This window comes from Bubalus bubalis, chromosome 4 (assembly GCF_019923935.1).
Source record: "Bubalus bubalis isolate 160015118507 breed Murrah chromosome 4, NDDB_SH_1, whole genome shotgun sequence".
NCBI classification, from domain to species: Eukaryota; Metazoa; Chordata; class Mammalia; order Artiodactyla; family Bovidae; genus Bubalus; species Bubalus bubalis.
The window spans coordinates 132991680-133010407 of NC_059160.1; the positions used below are offsets into that span (position 1 = coordinate 132991680).

At 56.2% G+C, this 18728-nt stretch overlaps 1 protein-coding gene across 4 annotated transcripts in view; it reads right to left on the reverse strand.

Annotated features, from left to right (window-relative positions):
• Positions 1-18728, reverse strand: part of RASGEF1A (RasGEF domain family member 1A) — a 90622-nt gene that overhangs the window by 21477 nt on the left and 50417 nt on the right. Inside the window, exon 1 of one of the 4 annotated variants that reach the window (XM_006050751.4) lies at positions 16010-16144. The exons of 1 other annotated variant lie outside the window; for it this stretch is intronic. Coding sequence is in view for 1 of the 3 variants with exons in the window: in XM_006050748.4 (XP_006050810.3) it covers positions 15331-15348 (18 nt within the window). In the remaining 2 variants the exon portion in view is untranslated. Of the gene's footprint in view, positions 1-14964; positions 15134-15330; positions 15483-16009; positions 16145-18728 lie in introns of those variants that run through there. 2 more of the 4 variants (XM_006050748.4, XM_044942089.2) reach the window with 2 other exon arrangements.

An 18728-nucleotide genomic window follows, 5' to 3' on the forward strand; every position in this document is an offset into this window, starting at 1 on the left:
GATCAGCTTGTGGATCACTTGTGGCTTTATCAGGACCCTCAACCTCTCGGAGCCTTAATGACCTCATCTGTAAATGGGCACGGGGAACACTGTTTCAGAGGTATGCTTGGAGGATGGAGTGTGCTCACTTGGGTAAAGCAGTGCACACTAGAACACAGTACCACCTCCCACCTGAGGAGCAAACTCCCACACATGTGCCTACTCCATGCCCCACACAGGCCATTCTAGACACACAGGCCCCCGGGGAGTCAGACCCTGCAGGGATGCTCTAAAACAAATGCAAAGCTGGAGCCGCAGGGTCAGCACCACCAAGAACTTGTCCGCGGCAGCAGTGCACCTTCCCCTGAGTCGGAACTCACTATTCTCTTAAGTGTCAGATCCTCTCCTTTAGAAAGCTTTGCTGCTCCTAGTGTGGGCTTTCCTGGTAACTCAGTGGTAAAGAATCCACCTGCCCATCAGGAGACTCAGGTTCAATCCCTGGGTCGGGAAGATCCCTTGGATAAGGAAATGGCAATCCACTCCAGTATTCTTGCCTGGAGAATTCCATGGACAGAGCAGTCTGGTAGGCTATAGTCCATGGGGTCGCAAGAGGCCAACACAAGTTGGCAACTAAGCAGCAGCAGCTGCTGCACCTGGTGTGGCCCAACCCACAGCGCCACCACCTGGCTGATCACTGAAATGTAGGGCACTGAGTCCCAGTCCAGGCCTGCCAGGTCATGCCTGCACTTTCCCTGGATGTCCTTGTCCGTTTGAAAGTTTTAGCCTCCAGGTGATGAGACCAGCTTCACCTAAGTCAGTGCCTCTGGTGGCTGCATAACAATCACCTAGAGAATTTAGAAAACCACTTTGCCCAGCTTCCACCGCAACAATTCTAACTGGCGGGGGGTACAGCCTGGGCACTGGTGTTTTTCAAGGCTTTCCAGGTGAAAAGGGCAAAGTGACAAGTACACAGAGCCTCTCTCCTGCCTCTGCTGCTCCTGCCTACAGCCAGACCTGCTTCAAAGCTGCAGACTCAGACACTGGTGGAGCTCTCTGGAAGCCTCCAGAGGCCAGAACGAGGGAGGGGGAAGACGGGGCTAGGGTTGGTGGACAATGATGGAGCTCCCAGGGGACCTGCACCTCTGGCCCAAGTCAGCTGGTACTGGTCTGGACAAGGCAGCAGGCCTTTTAAGGGGAGTGGGAGACGGACTTGCACTGCCTCCTCTGACTCCTTACAGCTCTTCCTCTGTTCTGGCAGGAAGGCCAGCACCTTCTAATTATAGATGCAATGGACTCACAGTCAGGCCGGTGAAAGTGATTCACTGGTTCTTGGAAGCCTGGCCCTCAAGTTTCCCACCTCCTGCATAGGCGCAGGTGGGCATGAGGGCAGGCCCAGGAGCAGGGGGGAGCGGGTGTTCCTGCCAGCTTGGGAGCGAACTGGCACTGAGTGCAGCGCCAGCTGTCGTGTGTCAGCACTTGTCTGTCTCACACATGGGTTTACCCGGCTCTCCAGGGGCACTATGGAGGAAGAGGGTCCTCCCTGGAACCGGGCCCAGAGTCCCCGTGGCCAAGCCTTAGAGGGTGCCAGGTGCCCTTGCACGGGCAGAGCAGCGCCGTGGGTGCCGAGGGTGGGCCGGGAGCAGGCAGGGAGGTCCGGTCAGGCAAAGGCTGAGCCTGAGGGGCCCTCTGCTACTGCCTGGATACGCAGCCACCAGCAGTGTCTAGCGGGCTGGCTGTAGGTCAGGAGGGCCGGGTGGGCCAAGCAAGGAGGCACAAGGGCTTCCTGTGGCTGTACTGTTGCCTTGCCCTCTTTCCACCCCTCCTGGGCTGCCCCACTGCCTGACCGCAGGCTGTCCTGGCCCCCCAGAGCCAGACACCAGCTACCCCTACACCATGGTCCAGCCCAGCCCCCGGCCTCCTAGAAACTACATTCCTTTAACACTCCCTGCCTGCACCCTCACCTGTGACCTCCGCACACACACCTGCTGAGTCCTCTCCTGCGGTTTCAATACTGGGAGCCAGTGAGCGAGTCCAGGCTGGAGTCAGGAGACACGGTCCCCACACCACAGGGAAACCTCTGAGCTGCTCTGAACCTCAGTTTCCTCGGCTGTAAAATGGGCCGTAGAGTCTCTCGCGCCTCCTCCCTCGCTGGGTAGGGATGAAGGCTAGATGAGAAAACATGTCCCTGGGAGCGGGACCGGGCCGTTGTGTGCCACTTGCATCTGTGCCTTGCCTCGGTGGCACCCAGCACCGCCCGCCACCACTCCCGACCTGCAGCCTCACAGCCATCAGCAGGACAGAGCAGCAGCGGAGGGATGGGCAGCACCGAGAGCAGAGATGCTCTTGTCACCTGGAGGCTTCAACTTTCAAAGGGACAAGCACGTCCAGGGAAAGTGCAGGCATGACCCGGCAGGCCTGGGCTGGGACTCAACGCCCTGCATTTCAGTGACCAGCCAGGTGGTGGCACTGCGGGCACCAGTGGGTGCCGAGGGTGGGCTGGGAGCTGGCAGGGAGACCCTGTGGCTCCCCACCCCCCGGGGTGTGGGTGTGTGCATGCCGAACGCTCGGAGCCAGGTGAAAACCCCGGGCAGACTCAGATCACAGGCTTCACAGGGCCTCCAAAGACTGCGGTAAGGCGGACCATCAGAACTCAGCGCCGTTATCTGGCTGCTCTCCCTCCTCCCTCCTGTGTCCCAGGGCCAGCTCCCCAGTAAAGTGCTCGCACCTTAGCCTTGCCTCCATCTTTAGGGAGGCCGAGTTCAGAGAAGGGCAGCCATTCTTCTGGTTTCCACACACACCCTTGCCCCCACCCCCCACATCTGAATGAGACCCAGCGGCTCCTAAGTGCCCTGAGGGTCAGACCTGGGTCCAGGCCTCCCTCCATATGTTGGTTTGGGGCAAGTTACTCCATCTGTGTGAGCCCTGGCCGTGTTTGTCAGACAAGATACTGGTCCCCAAACTTCCGGTGTGGATGTACTGGAGGGGAAAACCACAAGGAGCCTGTCTTCAGCCTAGAACAAGAGCTCACACACCAGGGGTGTCATTGTTCAGTAAGTAAACGCTGTCCCCTGGGTACTGCTCAGCCAGGCCAAGGACTCTGTGAACACGGGATCCTTCCCACAGGGTATAAGCGGGAGCTCATCCCTGGATCAGAAAGATCCCCTGGAGTAGGAAATGGCAACCCGTTCCAGAATTCTTGCCTGAAGAAATCCCAGGGACAGAGGACCGTGGCGGGCTACAGTCCAGGGGGTCACAAAGAATCGGATGCAAGTGCGCACACAGCATACGTGTCCATGTAACTCAGGTCGAAGGCCCGTTTTAGGGACTCAGCCAAAAAGCTTAGCTTCTGAGTATGTGCAGCTGCCCTGCACACGTGTGCACACACACACGCGTGCACACCTTCTAAGAAACACAGTGCACCAAAGTATCAAGGACATAGAAACTGCTGGACTGAGGGCCAGGAGGTGAGAGAGGCACAGTCGGGGAGTAAGAGGAGACCTCGGGCAGCCCCTGTGCTGTGAGAGATACCGGCAAAGGTGGGAAAAGAGGGGTTTTAGGACTCTTCCGCCGAAGATTAGGAACAAAATTTTCTTTTGCAACGTCCTCAAGAGACTTTAGCTAGAGATCTGGGGGCCACTCACTGCTATATGCCTTCTAATGTGGCCCTAGTACAGGGGGGGGTCCATGCCTCCCCATTAGGCAGCGAAATCAGGAGGAGGGTATCTGCTGCTGGCCACACACATGCAAAAGCCAGACACCCACATGTGCACATGTGTACAGCTTTTGTGACCTAAGGCACAGTCCTTCCACTCACAAACTCCAGCTGTGCCCAAGAGGGCCTTCAGAGACCCTGCACCTCTGGGAGCCGCAGCTGTGACAGAGGCCCAGGGCTGCTGGCCTTACTAAGACGGCCAGAGCCCGCTCCGTGTACCCGGATGAGCCCATGGCTACTCCTTCGCACATCCTCACATCCTCCACTCGCAACCTCGTCCAGGCCTGGCTAAAGGCCTTTCCCAAGTGCTTTTCCTGCTTCTGGTATGAGAGACCCAACAAGGCCTTGGGGGGAGGCCTAACCCTGCCCAGTGGTCTCGTAAAAGACTTCCACAGCTGAAGCTATCACAAACGATTTACTTAAACATACTTGGGTAAAGAAAGTAAGTGACACTGACTCTAGACAAAAGTCCAATTACTGCAGCACCCATGTGCAGGGCTGTGCGTGCTCCTGACTGTCTGGGGCAACCTTGCACACCCTCCCGGAGGTGTTCCCACACCTGAGGTCTGCTCCTGCCTCACTTCTTGCCTCCCAGCCCTGGGAGGCGATGGTCCCTGCCCAGGAGCAGGGCCTGTGGGGCACTAGTCAGCCCCCTGGCTCGATCCCCCAAGCTCTGGGCAGGAAGGTAGGGTGGAAGGGCAGGGCAGGAAGGCGGGGTGGGAGGGAAGGGACTTGGGGCAGGAGGTGGGGCAGAGACCTCAACCTTCAGGAGCCACTGGGGAGGGACCCCACCTGTGGGTTCTCAGGGGTCCTCCAGCCTCCTGGCCTCTGATGCCCAGTTACCTGTTCCTAACAGCAACTCTGCTCTCCGGATGCATCCCAGGAAAGGGAAGGCACTGCCCAATGGGCATGCATGGCCCCCACCCCAGGGGGATCTGCATGACACACGTTTCTCAGCCCCAGAGGGAGGAGTCAGAGGGTGGCTCCAGGAATAACTGTCCAGCGGCTCTGCCCAGCTAAGAGGGAGGTCAACAGCCCAGGGAGGGGGCAGACTCCTGTGCAGCTGGACAAAACAATGACAGGCCTCCATTCAGCTCTGAAGGGGAGGAGCTGTCTAGGCCAGGTTCCCAGGGTACAGTCAGAATATAGGGCTCCTTTCAATCCTGGAGTCTGCAGTTCTGGAAGTTTCTAAGTGGAGAAGCAGGGATAAGCTTCGGTTATATATATTCTATATATTCTTCTATATATTCTTTTTAATTTACTTTTGTGTGTGTGTGGCCGTGCCACACATGGGATCTTAGTTCCCCGACCAGGGATTGAACCCATGTCCCCTGCAGTAGAAGCGTAGCATTTTAACCACTGGACCACCAGGGAAGTCCTAACCTTTTGTACTTGAGATGTTTATCACTGGGAGTTGGGAGCCCAGACAGGTGCTAGGTGTTACATCTCATCCAGTGTAATTCCCCCAACCCACAGGGGGCAGTGTGGAGATGCTCATTTCTTAGATGAGGGTGCCAAGCGCACAGGACTTGTACAAGGCTGCCCAGGCAGGTGGCGGTGAGTAGGTGTGCCCAGGCCTGCCTGCCCCACTTCCCTGCTCCATCTGGAGACTGTCATTCCAGCTTGTCATTGTGCCTGGCCAGGGTTTGACCCTCTGAGCATCAGATGAACACTGAGGCCCTCGCCCTGAGCACACGGATAAGTGCACCTTCCCACGACCTTCTGCATAAAATTTCAGGGACTGACAGGCTCCCGGAAGCTCATCCATGGATGCCAAGTTAAGCATCCCAGCTTCCTGGAAAACGGGGACAAAAATGGCCCTGAGGGCCCATCTTGCATGAGCCCCCAGGGAGCTGCTGGGAGGTGGAGGAAGGGCGCCACAGCCCCCTGCCTCTGCCAGGCTTTGCAAGGGGTGCTTTTTTGGAGGCAGCACATGGGCTTCTATTTTTTAACCTACTCAACAAAATGGAGACTATTTTTAGCTCAGCAAGCTGCAGGGCATCACAATTAGCAACTGAAAATTACACATCTTGCCAGTCTCCCCTCTGTTGACTGGAGGAGAGCGAGAACAAGTGCTCCTGGGGGTAAACTGGGTGCCAGCCCTGGGCCCCCACCCTGGAGGACCACTCAACCAAGAGGATAACCTTTGGCAGAGATTTCAGAATGAGTACATACGTGAGGCTGTCTCTGGTTTCATCCCAGTTCCAGAAAAACCCAGGCTTGGTGGGAGCAGGGCAGTAGCCCCATCAGCACTCAGAAGCCACAGTTAGGGAAAGATCCATGCTGGCTGCTTGGCCCAGGGACCTCTGCTGGGATCCTTGGGGCAGCTGAGGCTGGGCCTCCTACATCTGCAAAATGGAACCCTTCATCCTTCTAGGGCTCACTGTCTGGTTCTCTGATGTCATTCGCGCTGGAGGTGGGTAAGAGATGGGTGTTCCACAGAGCCCTCACTCCTTGACCAACTGACCATTCACTCGTTCATTCATTCATTCATTCATTCACAAGTGTTACCAAGGACCCGCCCACACCTTGGAGACCTACCAAGGAAGGGAACTGGGTCTCTGTCCCCACTGAGCCCCTTGGGGGCAGGCTGTGGCTGGGATGCACAGTGACTACACAGATAAGGATGTGGTATTATGGGTTAAAAGGAGATCAGTCCTCCAGAAGAGGAAGAGGAGAAGGTCAGGAGAGCAGCTGCCAGCCTGAATTCAGATACCAGTAGGCAGACAGCTCTCTCCTGGGGGCGGTTCTTCCCCTCCCCAATTCCTGGCTTTCAGATCTTCCTACCTTTGAGCTCAAATGTGTCTCTTAAGCTCCTGCAAGCCTAGTCTTGTCTGCCAGGACCACATACTAAAGAAACTCAGGGTCTGGCTGCAAAAATGGGCTGGGGGTCCAGCAGGCTGGGAGTGACACCTGGCCACCCCTGAGCTGAGAGCTAGCAACCTCCCCTATATGCTGGCACCTCCAGCAGGGACTTCACAGGTGGTACTGAGTGTGACCTGAGGCCACCACGCTCGGGACAGGCTTAGTACCTGTTGGTTTCGGTGGAGTCAGAACTGCAGGACACTGGTAGGCCCCAGGGACACTTGTTCTCCAGGGTCCCCACCACCTTTCTAGACACAGTTATGGGGGCTGGCACTGCCCCTCTCCTGACCCTTCCCTGGGGCCCTCTCCCCCCTGGACATACACTCCGGATAGCCACTGGGCCCGATGCGGACAGGGAGAAAGTAGGGGGAAGCCACCTCTCCTTCTGGGCAAGTAGACCCACTTGCCTGGCCACGCTGCCCTGTCCTGGCATGTGGGGCTCAGAACTGACTCTGGGGACTTCCCTGGTGTCCAGTGGTTAGGATTCAGTGCTTTCACTGCTGAGGGCACAGGTTCAATCCCTGGTCAGGGAACTAAGATCCCACAAGCCTTGCAGCATGGCTAAATTTTTTGAAAAAAATTTTAAATAAAAGAACTGGCTCTACCTGGGGTGCAGAGTGGCAGGGGTGACATGCCTCTGTGGAGAGGCTTCATTAGTCCTCACCCCTGTACCCCCGTGGCCCTCCCAGCAGGGAAGCCCTCAGGAGAGCATGGCTGGCCCCATCCTTGCAGGCAGGGTGCTGTACAGCTCTGTGCAGCTCCCATCCTCCCAGCCTGATGGATCTTGCAGGGAATGAGGGCGAAGGGTGGCATTTTCCACAGAAACCAAGCTTCAAGAAATCATATTCACAAATGCCAGGAAGAAGAGCCGTATTTACCTCCGTGCACCCTCTGGGCCAGCCAGGGCAGTCCCGGAGGCTGGCGGAGGGCTGTGGGCCGGACTCCAGCCAGGAGGTGGCTGCCATGGGAACGGAGCCACGCAGCACCTCGGCGCCTTCTCCACAAAGGCCCGGCCTCGGAGAGATGCCAACAATTAAAGCTTTGTTACAGATGCATGATTCATTTTTTTTTCTCCTTCTGAATTCTTTCCTATTACCAAATCCTATTTGAATTGACTAAAGGAATCTTGCCATCTCCTCTTCACCCTCTTAAACACTGATTCTGCCGAGTCCGGGTTTCCTCCTCCTCCTACTTCGTTCCCTTTCTGCCCAGTCAGCTTCTTCTGGTGGCTGCTCAAGGGACAAAATGTCATTGTCCACCAATAACCATCCCATTATTGAGCCTTGAGAGGCCCAGGGAGGAGCAGGTAGGATTTCAGAGAATCCTTGCCCTTTTCCTGGAGGGCAGGCTGCTGGCATGCCAACCTCCCACTCAGGGCCCCCAGGGCAGGAGGATGGTGCCCAGGGCCTCCCCATTCCCTGAAATCTATGGCCTCAGATTCCACAAGGATCACGGTGCACTCCTGCACGTGGGCAGGTGACTCTTAGACTCCTGGAGGCTGAGCTGGGCACAGCCTCAGCCAGAAGGGGGAGGAAGATGAGATAGACTTGGGAGGCACTCCTGTCCTCAAAGCGCCACCGAGGAGGGCATTGTGCAGCCCCTCACCTCCACTGAAATCCCATCTCTGGGATCTCCTTCCTCTACAGGGCGTCCACTTAAGATTGGTGCTTAGTATGTGAAGCAAAATCTGGGGCAAAAAAAAAGTCTGCAAAAATCTGCCTCCTGTCAGGACCCCAGGTTCCAGAAGGGGACGTCTGACCCAGGCTCTCCCGGTACCCCACACAGGAAGGACCCCAAGGAGCAGCAGGGGCATGGCTGTGAGCCAGCAGGACAACAGGGAACTGGGTCAGAGCCGAGGGTCCTTGAGAGACAGGGAGGCTGGGCCCCTAGGGCTGGAGGGGCTGGAGAGACAAGCCACACTCAGGCCTGAGTAGACAGTGGCCTCTATTCCACCCTGCAGGCTGTCTGGGGGTGCAGGGGTTGGTGGGGGAAGAACGTACAGTTCTTTCATGTTTAAATGACATCTAATTAGGCTGAGCAACGATTTTCCTTTGTGTTTAAAAACAAATAAAAATCCATTTCCTTCGCCTGAATTGTCATCCTCCTGGCAGACACCCAGAGTGGCACCCCTGGGATCCTGCCGCTCTGCAGGGGCTGGAGGTTTGTGTGTGCCAGCCTCAGGGTGGAGAGCAGCAGGCACCCAGCTCCCTACAGCACAGCCTGTCCAGTGGCCACAGCCTCTCAGAAACAGGACCTGGACACGTGTCCTGACCCTCAAACAGAAACATCTCCCGCTCCCTATGCACACGCTGTGTACACAAGCAGCTTTCCTGCCCCGCGCCTGACCTGCGCCCCCTAGTGTCTAGAACTGGCTGGCCCCTAGGAGCACCAGCAGCACAGCTGCCTGCATTCCTCCCCAGGGCACTGCGCTTTCCCACTCGCCGCTCTGCATACACGGCTGGCCCAGCAGCTGTCATCCCATTTTCCAGACAGGGAGCAAACCCCAAGGGTTTAAGTCATCAGCCCCAGGCCTTACAGCTCCAAAGTGGTGAACCCCGGTGAGTGTGACCACCATGATCTGCTATGAAACCCAGGATTCAGCGCAGGCTCCAGAGAAGGGAGGACAGGCGCAAGGCAAAGGCAGGTGGAGGGAGACTTCCAGGGTCCCTGAGAGATGGACAAGGCCTGGCCCAGAGCCACCTGCTTGCAGAGTGCATGGAGGGGCCCGTGAGCACAGCACTGTGGGGTGCCAGGGCAGGATCCGAGGGCCAGGTGTGCACGTGCACCCGAGGGGCCCCGTGCTGGGCGGCCAGATCCAGGCCTGACCTGAAACAGCTGGCAGTATCACTGCCAATAAGGACACTCACAGAAGGTTTCCACCTATGGGCCATCCTACACATCCCCACAGCGCCCCTCAAGGCACTACTGGCCGCTGCTGGGATGAGCTGCAGCCCATGAGGCCAAGGACAGCCTGAGGTCACACGGTCTGGCCAAGCAGAGCCAGGAACAGCCCGCTGCTTCAGCCTGCAGGCGGGTTCTTTCTGCCAAGGGTTGAAAGTGAAAGGCACGCTGCCGAGAACATGCTTGCCCCGCTGTGCCCAGGAAACGGGCCCGGCGCCCAAGCACAGTGCATAGGGCTCTTCGTGGACCAGAAACAGGCAGGACAACAACTAGAACTTTCTACAATTCCTGACATGCGATTCAGACCCAAAGAGATGCGTGGTAGAAAGGAATGAAAATACTGCAGGGCATTCTCTGAGGACGTGGGGATGGAAGCATAAAGAGAAAAATATGTGAAATATCATGCCCTAAAAACAGCAAGGCATGTTCTTCTGTCCAAGAGTACTCACCCACATTGCTCACACATCAAATGACCAATGAAACCCTGATGGAGTTCCCAAATGGAAATGTACAGGCGACAGAATGATATGTCTGGATATTAATAAACAAACGATGAACCAAAAAAAAAAAAAAATTCACCCATTTAATAAAAAGCTTCCCTAAGTCATGTTTGTGTTCAAGTAGCAATCAAAACTCCAATTATAGACACATCAGAATAATAACCCTTAGAAGAAATCCCATGAAATTCAATATGTCCAAAGCTGTACTCAGAGAAAAATTCATAGATTTCAATATATTTTAATTAAAGGGGGGGTGAGATGAAAACAAACTAAGCACTTGATTCAAAAAGCTAAAAAAACAGCTTCTAAACAAAACAGACATTCAGCAAAGCACACTGGAGGAAGGAATTACGAAATGAGAAATTAGTGGATTTAAGGAAAGGAAGACAGTAGGACTTGCTGTGCACTCAAGAGTTGGTTTTCTTTTGAAAGTGAAAATTTTAAAAGATAAACCTTTGGCAATTCTCATCAACAAAAGGAAGAAAGGAAGGAAGCTAGCAGAAAGGGGGAGAGGGACGACAGGAGGGAAGCAAAGAATGAAGAGACGAAGATGGATGAAAAAGAGAAGCTAATGTGGAGAAGAAACCTCAAAAGGATAGATGATATAAATCTGTGCTAAAAGCCCTGAAAGCATTTCGAACTGGGATATTACCTAGGAAATATAAATAACCAAAATAGGCTAAAAATATTTAGAACCCAAAAGGACCATAACCATAGTACAAATTAAGTAACTTCACAGTCAACTAAAACCTCAGGGAAAAATAAAAGCAAGCCCCGGCTGAGCCAGTTTCCAAAATGAATTATTTCAAGCCTTGGAGAGTCAGATAATTTTATATGATATTTAAACTATTTCAACTACACAATTCATATTGAAAACCTTTCCTATTCATTTTATGAAGCTAACAAAACCATGATTTATAAATGTGACAAATATCTACCCTAATAGAAAAGTATGAATAAATTCTCACCTATGAATATAGATGAAAAATACCCCAAGCAACATATCAGCTGAATGAACTCAGCAGCATTTCAGAGTAGAATTGAGCCTGACCCTGTGGGATTTATTCCAGTAACAGGATGATTTAGCTCAGAAAAGCTAATAAGTCAACACATTAATAGGTCCAAGGAGGAAAGGAATTTGATGATTTTGCCAGATATAGGAAAGCCTCGGATGAATATCCATTCTTGGTGTACACTCTTGGCACTTAACATGGGAATTAAGTGTACCTCATGATGAAGAATATCTGTTTGAAATTTAGGGTCAATTTCAGACTTCACAGCAAAACGTCAGAGGCCTCTTCATTAAAATGAAGATCAAGCCAAGGACAACTGCTATTATTGAAAGCTGCTGTGTACCTTTTAGAAAACAGTAAGATTAGAAAGTTTTTAAAAGATACATTAGAAATGAATTAAATCATTCTTGGTTTTCCAGGGAGCCCAATTGAAAATCTGTTCAAACTAATAAGAGAGTTTAATTATCAATTACCTAACACACATTTTTTTTTTAAAGATCAATATCTTACCTATCAACCTCCTCGGGGAACATCCCGACTCAGTCCATGTGGAATGTGTTTGCACTCCAGTGGCGAAAGAGAAAGGGGTATGAGCCAGGAATCTGCGTGTGTGGGCGTGTGTGCATGCCCTGGGGCGTCCCAGCTCTTCACTGGCCAGGGACACATTCCCAATGGGCCCGCTCTGCCACCCATGTCAGCCACCCGATTCACAGCCCCCTTTCCTGGTCACACACCCCTGACAGCCCCCCATGTTGCCCTCTGGGCTGGGCACCCCTGGGAACTCGCTTCCCTCTTCTAAGGATGCTGCACAGGCCCCTGGTGTGTGCAGGGGGTCCAGGCTCTGGGGTCAGCCAGCCCCAGGATGAACGCCTGGTCTGCTCATGGTGCTGCCTTACATCGTGGAGCCTCAGCCTCCTCTTGTGTCACTGGCACAGCGACCTTGTGAGGGTTAGAGGAGACCGGAGAGCTGGCTCCCAGGGCCTCTGACTCACACTTGCCATGGACAGGGGGCGGCTCGTGCGGCAGCCACACTGACCTTTGGGAAATGCCGTGGGCTTGGCCCCAGCCAGGCAGGCGGGGGTGAGCAGGACAGTGAGGCTGGGGTGGTTCCACTGGAGGCCGAGACACAGGGCAGTGGGTTTGCCAGAGAAACCCCACGGCCCACCAACTGCCCTGAGGCCACGGGGCCAGAGCCCTTGGGGGCAGCAGGGCTCCAAGGGGGAAGAAGTGGAGAACCCCAGTAGAGGCCACCATCCACATGCTCCCACCAGACCTAGGACTCTCCCTTCTGTCTGCCTCCAGGTTCCCCTTGTCCTGGAACCCACAGGGCTCCAGCCAGCCCAGAACCTGGGACAGTGGACATCGTGGTCAAGGGGCCAGCTCTGACCCCTGGCTGAACTCAGGCCAGCCGCAGCCCCCGTGGGCCTCAGCCTCCCCATGTGTAAAACAAAGAAGCAGAACTGGGCAGGACCGCTCCAGCCCTTGTGTCTGCTTCTTTCTTCCCTCACTTATTTAGCTGACAAACATCCCTGAGGTCCTGTGACCTGTGCCACACACTTGGGACTGGAGGAGCCCACAGAGCACCGTGTCAGCTACCAGAGGCAGCAGTAACACCACCGTGCAGTGTGAGAGACGCGGGATCAGATGTCTGTCCTGGGTGCTGAGGGGGCACAGGGGTGGGGGGTATAACTCTGTAGGGAGACATCAGGGAGAACTTGAGGTGGGCTTCCAAGGAAACTCCAAACCAGGGAGTTTCCAGTGGGTCAGGAGAAGGAATAACAGGGAGACATAACAGGTCTCACTGATACCAGAGCCCTGAGAGACCAGTCCTCTTCTGGTCACTTACTTGCAACTCCCCAGAGGGAGACTCCCAAGGAGCCCAGAGGTGTGGAGGGTGCAGGTGGCTTCCACAGGTACCTCAGCTCCATCTCTCTGGTCAAACCCTACCCATGCCAAAGCCAATGCCCCACGCGGCCGTCCTAGATGGCCCAACCTGTGCAGACCCTGCACCACTGTGGTCCCTGTCTTGGTTATGCGACTGTTCCCAGTGCTCCAGCACCTCAGAAGGCAGCCAGGTGGACACAGGATGCTGTGGCTCCCTCCACGCCCCTTGCCTCCCCTGGTGGAGCTCACACGAGGCTCCCCCAACCCCAGCGGCAGGCAGGCCCAGCAAGATGGGGGCGTGGCGCCTGGGCGGGCTGTCCTGAACGGCAGGTACAAGTGTAGGCAGCATGGCCAAGAGGCGGCAAGAGCCCGCAGGATGGAGCAAGCTGGGGCTCCACATCAGCACCCGGGCCAGACCCTCCCTGGACTCCATACTCCCCGTGAGTGCCAGGTGACACTGCCCCAGGGGGTGTCAAACTGCTCCCCCTCCTCCCCGCCCCCACCTGCTCCACCTGCATCCTTCCCCACCCCTCCTTCCTGGAGTTGCTGCCTCTTCTCCATCTGTACCCATTTCCACCATCAGCAGGGCCTCTTGCTTTACCTTCAGAGTGTGATCAAATCGAGCCATCTCTCCTCCTCACTCCCTCAGCTGAGCCCCTGAGCTGGCCAAACTATCCTCTCACCCTCACCAGCCCTGCCCCTGACACCTGCTTCCAGTCTGGTGCCTGAACACACGGGCAGCTTCCTCTTCCAAGCTTGGCCTGACATCCTGCCAGGCACTCCTGCTCCCCCTGCCACTATCTCCCTGCCTCTCGTCCAGCAGGTCCTCAGGTGAAAGGCTCCCCGGACTGCCCTACCCAAGGCAGCCCCACACTGGTGGTCAACGTGCTGGGCACCAAACACGCTGGACATGTCGCCAGGCTGAGAACTGTCACTGCTGGTCCCAGTGAGATTGAGTGGGGCCATGTGACTCATCTGGCTCAAGAACAGTGAGTGGAAGTGACGTGTGGCACTGTGAAGTGGGGCACTGAAATGTCAGTGCAAGGGCCTCACTCCCCCTCTGCCATGGGACCTGTCAGCCCAGGTCCTTGAGAGAGGAAGGCTCAGGGTGGGGCCCTGTCAACCCCTGACGGACAAGCCAATAAGTGGACATTACACTGTGTTATTATCAGCCCCTGGCTTTGGGGGTTGTTCAGCTACTGCTGATAATCTAAATTATCCTGCCTGATGCACCCTTGATATTTTCTATTCGTTTACTTTTTCTCTTTTAGCACTTATCACCATGTAACATTCCATATCTCATTTATTGATTGTGCTTTTTTTTCTCCCCCTGTCTCTCTTGCTAGAAGGTGAGCCATGAGGACAGGAGCTGTGGTTTGTATCTGGTTCCCTGCTGAATCCACAGTGCCTGCACACAGCAGGGGCTCAATAAATGAGTAATGACTCCGTGAAAGAACAAATGAGTCCTGCTTCTTGGGCACAGCCAGGCCTGATTTAGCCCAGCTGCAGCCCCCTTCTCAGCCCCTGAGGTCCTGGGTCTACACTGATCAGCTCCAGGCTGAGAGGGCTTAAAGAGCAACACCTGAATCGCATCACCCGATCATCTCAAAGGAAGAACTGTAATAAACAGCCATGGAAATGCAACACTGCCTCATGCTCAGGATTAATTCCATGGCAGGTTCTCACCTTCCTTCCTATAGAAAAGAAGCTGCCCCTCATCGTGGGGCCCACATCCCTCAAAGCCCTAGCCTGAGGCTCACTGCCCTTAAACACACAGGTGTCTGTGTCCTGCCCCACTCCGTGCTTCTCCCTCTCTCACACACATCCCATATTTAAACATCCCACGGTTTTCACATAATCTCACTCTCACCCACACATCACACATACACACATACACACCACCCACGTGCCCACCTCGTTACAGTCCCCCTGTCTCCTCCAGGGCAAACAGGTGGTTCTGTGCCCCTCAAGTCGGGAAAAGGATGCACTGTGGTCTTGTCTCTTACACGCCTGACTGTGCCAGTCCCAGGGCAGCCACCCTCCCGCCGGCCCTGCTGCTAGGCTGCTGTCACCTGCCTCCCAGCGCTATCCGCCCCACAGGGGTCCGTACCAGCTGTGCAGGTGCCGCTCAGCCGTAGACTAACACTGGCCTCCGCAAGCAGGGCCAGGCAAGGCAGTGGCAGCCTGGGCTGCCCATCCGTTCTGAGCCCTGGGCGCAGCCCACCTGGCAGCAGGTGCCCGGAGGGACCCACAGAGGGAGTGGTTCCCAAGGGCAAGCTTCTTCCAGGCCTGGCCGAAGATGTTCTCCGGCTGGCCGCACTCCTTGCCGGGAGGTGAGCCCTGCTTCCGCAGCTCGGCGGCGCAGGAATCCCTAGCCCCGCGGTCCTACTGCAATCAAGGGGTTGCCCTGCGAGCGCGTCCCCGTCACCGCCTCCGCCACCCGCCGCCCCGCACCTGCCACGCGCCGCAGCCCTACCTGGGGCTCCAGAAACATCCTGGCTACCTGCTCCCAGCGTTGTCCCCCGGCGCCCCGGGTGCGGCTGCCTTTCTGCCCGCGCGCCCAGGCGGCTCCAAACCCCAGCCCCGCCCGCGGACTTCCCCACGGCCGCCTCCTCCCGCGGGGCGGGGCCGGACCAGGGGCGGGGCCAAGGGGCGGCTGGCGCCCGGGGAGGGGCAGGGCCGGGAACGTTAGGAGTCTGTGTGGGGCCGAGGTAGGGGACCCAGGGGTAGCAGGGGACTTGGGTGGGGCCGAGCTGGCCACGTGGCAGGGGCAGGCGCCCCGCCGGGGTTCGAAAGGGGCGTGGCGTAGGGGGCGTGGCAAGGGCGGGGCGGGGCGCTGCTGGAGGGCCGTGGGGAAGGTGCAGGGGTTGGGGCGCGGGGACCGGCGCAGCGTGGGCCGGGCTCAGAGGCCCGGCGCGGGGTTTGGGGGCGCCGAGAGTGCAGGGGGAGCAGGCAGTGGCGTCAGTACAGAGGCCACAGTAGGGTGTCGGAGCTGGGTGCTCCGGACGGGGTCTGCCACTAGGCGAAGGGGCGGCGTGCTGGTAGGCGCTTCGCGCGGGGTGGGAACGGTCGTGTTGGTGAGATCCAGCTCACGGAGAGCCCCCTGGGCCCCCCGTATCCTCCCTCGAGCCTCTCTTCGCCCTCCCCAGCCTCACCTCATCTTAGATGTCCACCACAGAGCTACGGCAGGTGCTTGGCCAGCGCCTGGCTTGAATGCCTCCCCTCACGGGTTTCTCACTCCACACAGCTCTGGCCTCGAGCGTCCCACGGAACTCTGTCCTGTTTCCTTGAGTGAACACTGGGGACACAGCAGCTGCTTTTGTGGGAGGACTAATCTAAGACACGGCGTGGGGCGGGCCTGGCACATGGCACAGCCAGTCGTCATTCCGCCCTCAGGAGCCCCAGCGCTGAGAAAGAATCCTGTCAGGTGACCATCTTCCCCTCCACCGGGTTCCTGAGTTGCCCTCAACTCAGGCTCTGAGAATCTGAAAGGGAAAGGTGGACTGAGGGAAGACTGTCCTCTCTGGGAGGTCTAGAACCAGAGGGCCTAGAGGCTGAGTTGGGAATGGGAACAGGGCAGAATCTGGGAGAGCTCATGAGCAAGCCTGGGGCTGGGATGGGAAGAGGTGACCCTGTCAGTATTCAGGTAGGTCCCCTGGAAGCCTGCCTTCGACAGCCCCACACCTCACCCTCAGCAGCCTTGTGAAACAGCCATCTCTCCCCTCAGCTACTCCCTCTCCTTTGCCTGTTCTGTCACCAGTAGCAAGACTGGCGGAGAAGGCGATGGCACCCCACTCTGGTACTCCTGCCTGGAAAATCCCATGGATGGAGGAGCCTGGTGGGCTGCAGTCCATGGGGTCGCTAAGAGTCGGACACGACTGAGCGACTTCACTTTCACTTTTCACTTTCATGCATTGGAGAAGGAAATGGCAACCCACTCCGGTGTTCTTGCCTGGAGAATCCCAGGGACGGGGGAGCCTGATGGGCTGCCGTCTATGGGGTCACACAAAGTGGGACACGACTGAAGTGACTTAGCAGCAGCAGCAGCAAGACTGGCCCTCAGGCTGAGTCCTGGAGAACAGCTATTTCTGTCCTGAAGAATGAGGGGCTGTGCTGAGTCCCTTCACCAGTCTCCTCCAAGAGGATACAGCAGTTTGGAAACCACCCCACTTTCTCTTCTAACACTGGAACTCAGATCTCACTGCTCCAGCACCTGCACTTTAGCTACAGCCTTGTTCAGCTCCTGGGGTGGGTAGTTAGGTAGAAGGGGGCAACATCAGCAGAAATGGCCATGGCTGCAGATACATCAGCCCCCCCCCCACCCCCCACACACAAGCTTTCACAATATCCTCCCCCTGCTGCTTCTGCATCTCCTTTCAGGCCAGTCAGAGGATGCAGAGCTCACAGTGGCCTCCACAGGGTACTCATGGCACCAGGACCAGCCTGGGTCCTTGGTCCTGAGCCTGCCTGGCCACCCTGCCCCTTCAGAAAACTCCATAGTGCCAAGAGGGGTGAGGGGTTTTGCCCTGAGGGAGTCTGCCAGGCACCCACCCCTGCAGTCCTCGGCTCTATCCCACAGCCCTGCAGGACAATTAGGCCCTCAGGTGGCCACAGTATAGTTCCAGAAAGTCCACGTGGGCAGTTAACACGCCTACTGCCACCTGCATTCATAGCAAGCCTTCCCCTCTGCCTCTCTAGGTGTTGTGGTCCAGAGGAGGTGGCTGAGCCCATGTACAGCCCCACTGCGCCTTTCTATACATGCTCACTCACAGGTTTCACCAGCATCCCTTGATAAGGTAGATGCTTTCCCAGGAGTAAGGAGCACCCGCTGCCCGTTGTCCCTGCGATGGGAATGTCCTCACATACATGGATGGTGCTCTCTCTGTTCACAGGTGTGACCTCAGCATTCATGTGTGTACATGGACCACAGCCACATCCTTCCTGGTTCCCATGGAGGCAGGGAGATGGGCCTGCCAGGGCTGACCCCTGCCAGGGTGTTGCCCTGCTTAAAGCTGTGGGTGGGGCTGGGCTCAGGGAGCAAGATGCTACAGGGAGAGCTTGAGGGGACCAATACGGGAACCCAGTAACCTTTCCAGAGCTGGCTTTAGAAAGTGGAAAAGGAACCAGGTGTGGTGCGGCCAGCAGACATGTACTGAGGGCTTCTGGGAAGATGAGGCAGCCCGGATGATGTGGGCTGGCCATGAGGCCAGGAATTAGGGCATCTATCCCATGACCATGAGAGGACACTCTGAGCAAAGAGCAAAAAGCCTGATTCCGGGATGACAGTGACCCTGGACATCCTCACAAGTACAGACACCTGGGACCAACGAGAAACTGGGACAGGAGGCTGGACTCAGGGCTACAGGCTCCTAATTAATGTCCCTGCTTCCACCCATCCTGCCTTGACACAGAAGCTCGATTGGCCTTGTTAAAACCTATGTCGGGTCCTGCCCATCCACTGCCCAAGACCCTCAGTGAAATGAAAGCCAGGGTCTAGCGGCCATGTGGGTGCTCCGACTGGAAACCTCCCACCTTCCACTCACCCCCGCCCCTGCTCGCCCTCGTCTGCGTGCAGCGTTCTTCCTCTTGAGTCTTTACTGATATGTCACCTTCTTGGTGACATATTTACAGTGTTAACCTCCACTCCCACACTTCCTCTCCCCCTGAACTTTCCTTCTCATGGCCACTTAAGTCTGACATATTCTTTCTACTTCCTTATTTGTCAGTGTCTCCTCTAGGGAGAACTGAGCTCTGTGAGTGCAAGGCCTTGGTCTATTCACCGCTGTGTCCCAGGGACTGGGACATGTTTGCAGATGGGGGCACTTGACACCTCTCTGTTGAGTGAACACGTGTGTGTATGTCTGCCTGTGAATA